Source organism: Anopheles bellator, chromosome 2 (genome assembly GCF_943735745.2).
Source record: "Anopheles bellator chromosome 2, idAnoBellAS_SP24_06.2, whole genome shotgun sequence".
Taxonomy (NCBI): domain Eukaryota; kingdom Metazoa; phylum Arthropoda; class Insecta; order Diptera; family Culicidae; genus Anopheles; species Anopheles bellator.
This window is the reverse complement of record NC_071286.1, coordinates 75,748,050-75,752,110: the sequence shown is the minus strand read 5'-3', so window position 1 is coordinate 75,752,110 and position 4,061 is coordinate 75,748,050. Positions and strand designations below refer to the sequence as shown.

The 4,061-nt window shown below is 46.7% G+C and overlaps 1 protein-coding gene across 1 annotated transcript in view; it reads left to right on the top strand.

Annotated features, from left to right (window-relative positions):
* The first annotated feature begins 1,542 nt into the window (after positions 1-1,542).
* LOC131208064 (zinc finger and BTB domain-containing protein 17-like) overlaps positions 1,543-4,061 on the top strand; it is a 2,636-nt gene continuing 117 nt past the window's right edge. The window contains exons 1-3 of the mRNA XM_058200709.1: positions 1,543-1,677; positions 1,739-2,519; positions 2,601-4,058. Coding sequence (XP_058056692.1) covers positions 1,637-1,677; positions 1,739-2,519; positions 2,601-4,058 — 2,280 coding nt within the window. The 5' untranslated portion in view covers positions 1,543-1,636. The remainder of the gene's footprint in view (positions 1,678-1,738; positions 2,520-2,600; positions 4,059-4,061) is intronic.

Sequence of the window (4,061 nt, the reverse complement as noted above, 5' to 3'; positions counted from 1 at the left end):
CACTGGAAACTTTGTGTAACGTCGTGTTTGCACTTAACAAATAATCTAATTCTCTCGGCCGACGAACGACAACAGCACCGTCAAGTTAACATGAACATTTAATTAAAATCGGTACTAAACTAAATAACGAATGCTTTACCCAGGCACTTTAACGAAACGAGTTCTCACTTTTTTTTTTCATTTCCATTCTTTGTTTCGTCAGAACACAAAAACATAGCAGCGACACGCAAAAGAGCGGCGCTTAATATTTTTTCTTCGTCTGGTGCTTGCTTTCCTTCTTCTTTCACGAAACACTGACTAAAAATGCTCGTCGCAGCACAGAAAGGCGTAAGAAAATATAAAACCGTCGGAAGCCCAGCAACCGCGCGGCTGAGCAAAGGACGAAGCTCCCGAAGCAGAGCCTACTCGAGCGCCAACAAAAACCAACACCACAAACAGCAAGCCACGGCTGGCAGGATCTATGATTCGATGGCTCACGTGCACTCGCCACACCGACGGTGGTTGATTGGACGCGCACCTATTTCTGTACGGATTTTGCCATCGATTAGCATCGCACTCACGTTAACGGCTGAACCCCGGTAGGAAGCAAACTGTAAAAGGCCAACTTGGAATACGCGTAGCGTCTGGAAGAACTGCGAGGGACTGGGAATCGCTGGAACCGTCGATGGTGGTGTATCGGAATGCTTACGGGACGGTTCTACACGCCGCGGCAAACTTCACAACCTTCTGAAAACTTTGAAGCCTACTCGCGAGGCGAATCTGCTGCCGGCCGAACAAAACGATTGGTGGCTGTTCAACAACCAACAGGACCAAGGAAACAACTGAAACTGTCGACCGCGGCTGCACTATGGGGAAATGGCGGTCGTAAACCAACGTTAAAAACTGAGGGTTTTAGTTAAATTAGCCTAAAATAGATAATCCGAACCGGAAAACACGTAACACGTCCGACTACTTTAACCGAAAAATGTAAACTTTACCCTTTATTTACCGAGAAATGTCAAATTCGCCAGATGTCAGATTTGATTTCTGAGTTCTCGAACCACTAACTGACTCTGGCTTTTCGAACCTGACCAAGTGAGAGGAACAAGGCCAGAAAGCGCAACAGCAGTGTTTTCTGTCTCTTTCCCGCTACTCTCTCTGTGTTTCTCTGCTCTCTGGTTTTCGTTTTTCGAGAATTCCTTAACTTCCGACAGTTCCCGACTTTCGAGAAGACAACCGTCACTATGGGCAAAAGTTTTCACTTTCTTAAATGAGGATTTAGGTTGTATTCTCCTGTATTCTTATATTTCTTTCGTTAGATTCGAGTTTTCAACCTTTTATGTTGCGTAGATTCCGACAATTCATCTGCCAAAGACGAAAGAGTGATGAAAATGACTCCATTTTCCGTACAAACAAAACTATTATTGCATTCATGCATTCAGAAAGTTCATTTTTCGTTCGCTTGTTCCACACCAGAGTGCCTGTCAGTGCTGTCATTTCGGCATTTGTTTTGTATTGACATTTGTAAACATTATCAAAGCAAAGCAATGCTGAATTTTTGCCACACAATAGATAGATTAAGTAATACGCAGTTTTCGCCACCGGCCGTTGAAAAATTCGGTGTTCTTTGAGCTAGCATTCAGTGAAAAACACAAAGATGCCCGTAACGGCGAATCCGTATTTGACGCTGTGTTCGGAGTAAGAAGTCGTACGATTAATGGCGTTTCCAGCGTGTAACCTTTCTTTCGTTTCGTTTCAGTTTCGATCCGCCGCCGATGAAGAAGTGCAAAATCTGCGAGGGGGAGGGGACCAGAATGGGGTCGATCGTGTGTGCTGCCGATGATCAGCGGACGTTGGACCGGATATTTGCAATGACTAGCGTCCGCGCTCGGCCGGTGTTCGGAATCATCACCCCGGTGTGCGACGAATGTCGTGAACGGATTGATATGTTCGATGAAGAGTTTGAACCTCAGGTTAGGGACTTACTGCTGCAGGATCTGGAGACGCCGGTTGTAATAGAAGAGTACGATCCATTGTTAGAAAATGTAGTCGATTCGAAGAACTTGAACGACTCCGAGGCTTGGGAGGAAAATTTTGAACACGATCCTAGCGACCCCGTTCCATCTTTTGTGGAGCGGCAGGTTACAGTTGAATCGTCCGAACATGTTGAAGATTTGCCGGAACCACACGATTCTTGCGAGCCAGCACAACAATCGACGGGTGATCGACGGTTGCCGTCACGCGACACGCAGGTTGAAGAGCCATCGGGTATTTCGGATTCGAAAAACCTGATATTGGTAGACGATCCGAAAAAGATCTTTAAAAACATGTGCCCGATTTGTGCGAAACAGTGCAAATCGTTGAAAAGCCACATAAAAATTCACGTACGCAAAGGGATGTACGTTTGCCTGTACTGCCGGGCGAAGTTTAGAACCAGAAGCTTACTCGCCTATCACAATGCGACTCACACTCAAAGACCGTTTTGCTGTAATCTGTGTACCAAAACGTATCGCACCGTGTTTACCCTGAAGGCACATATGGTAGGTATAATTACACTGCCCTCACACGGTCAATGATCGTATGTAAAACTTGCTCTCTTTCGATCCACTCTTTTCTGTTAGAAACAACACTCACGCACTCCCGCGTACCAGTGTGAGTTCTGCCCGAAGGCGTTCAACAGTGACACCTGTTGGAAAATCCACATACGGACGCATAAGGGGGAAAAGCCGTTCCCTTGCAGTATTTGTGGAAGGACTTTTGGAACGCCGTACAATCGGAAGGTTCACGAAATGCGACACCAGAATAAGCGAGACTATCAGTGCGACAAGTGCCCGAAGGGCTTCTTTTCACCTAAGGAGTTGCGCACCCACCAGATACGGCACATCAAAGTTGGCCTACGGACCTTTCCTCAGATAACAGAGCAGTTACAAAAGATGGGAACGGCAAAGGAGGAGCTCTTGTCCAAAGCGGAAGGCTTCATCAATGATCATCTTTACGAAACGGTAGAGAAGCAGTGCCCGAAGCAGTTCTCTTGCTCGGACTGCTACAAGTCGTTCCACGATAAGTCGCAACTTCGGCTACACGTGAAGCGAATGCACAGTGCGGCCTCTCTAGGCAAATCCAACGTGCGGTATCCAAAGATTGATAAGGAAGCTGCTGAAAAGCAAATGGCCTCGCTTATTTTTTCAGATCCTCCGTTCGTGTGTGACGTGTGCGCAAGAAGTTTTCAAAGCGGCCGAGGTCTACGGCAACATCTGCACGTGCACATACGTGGCGTGAAGGTGCATCGCTGTAGTCATTGTCCGAAAGTGTTCTTCCAGATCGGCCACATGCAGGAACACGAACTGACGCACACTGGCCAGAAACCTTTCAGTTGCCCCGTCTGCGGAAGGTGTTTCAATCGAAACTATCTTATGGAACGTCATCGAAGGGAACAACATCCAGACGAAATTATTCCGGATGGTTCACAGGAAAGTAACCCGGGCAACGAACCACTAATTGTAGACCTCAATGGGCAAGTGGCGACGGACTTTGTACTGGATTCAGTAGGAATCGAGACAAGAGCGATGGACCAAACAGATTTACTAACGTTGAAAGTGGACGGGGCGGAACCGACGAACGAAACGGACACTGTTGCGACCAGTCCCGAAAAGGTGAGAAAAAAGGTTCGATTTTCGGATGTATTGGAAGTGGAATACTTCAATCCAAATGAGTGCCATATTTCGAGAATACCAAAGTCTAGTAATAGACCAGGTATACTCAAGGGGAGCTTGAAAAAGGACAAAGGATCATTAAAACCGCCACCAGAAACCTGCGCTGTTCCAATGGTGCACCCTACGCCTGTAACCAGCACCATACTCGACATGGACACGGTCGCTCCAAAACAACAAAACTCAAGCATTTCGGAAAGTGCCTTTACTCTGCAAGAAGCTGAGGCAAAAGTTAATCCAGAACTAAGTCGCATTGACGCTATGAACAGCCCGTCTACGCTGCAGCAAGCTGAAACGATGGTTAAATCAGAACTAAATGGCACAGACTCTATGAACAACCCGTCTACAATGCTGGAAGATGAAACGATGGTT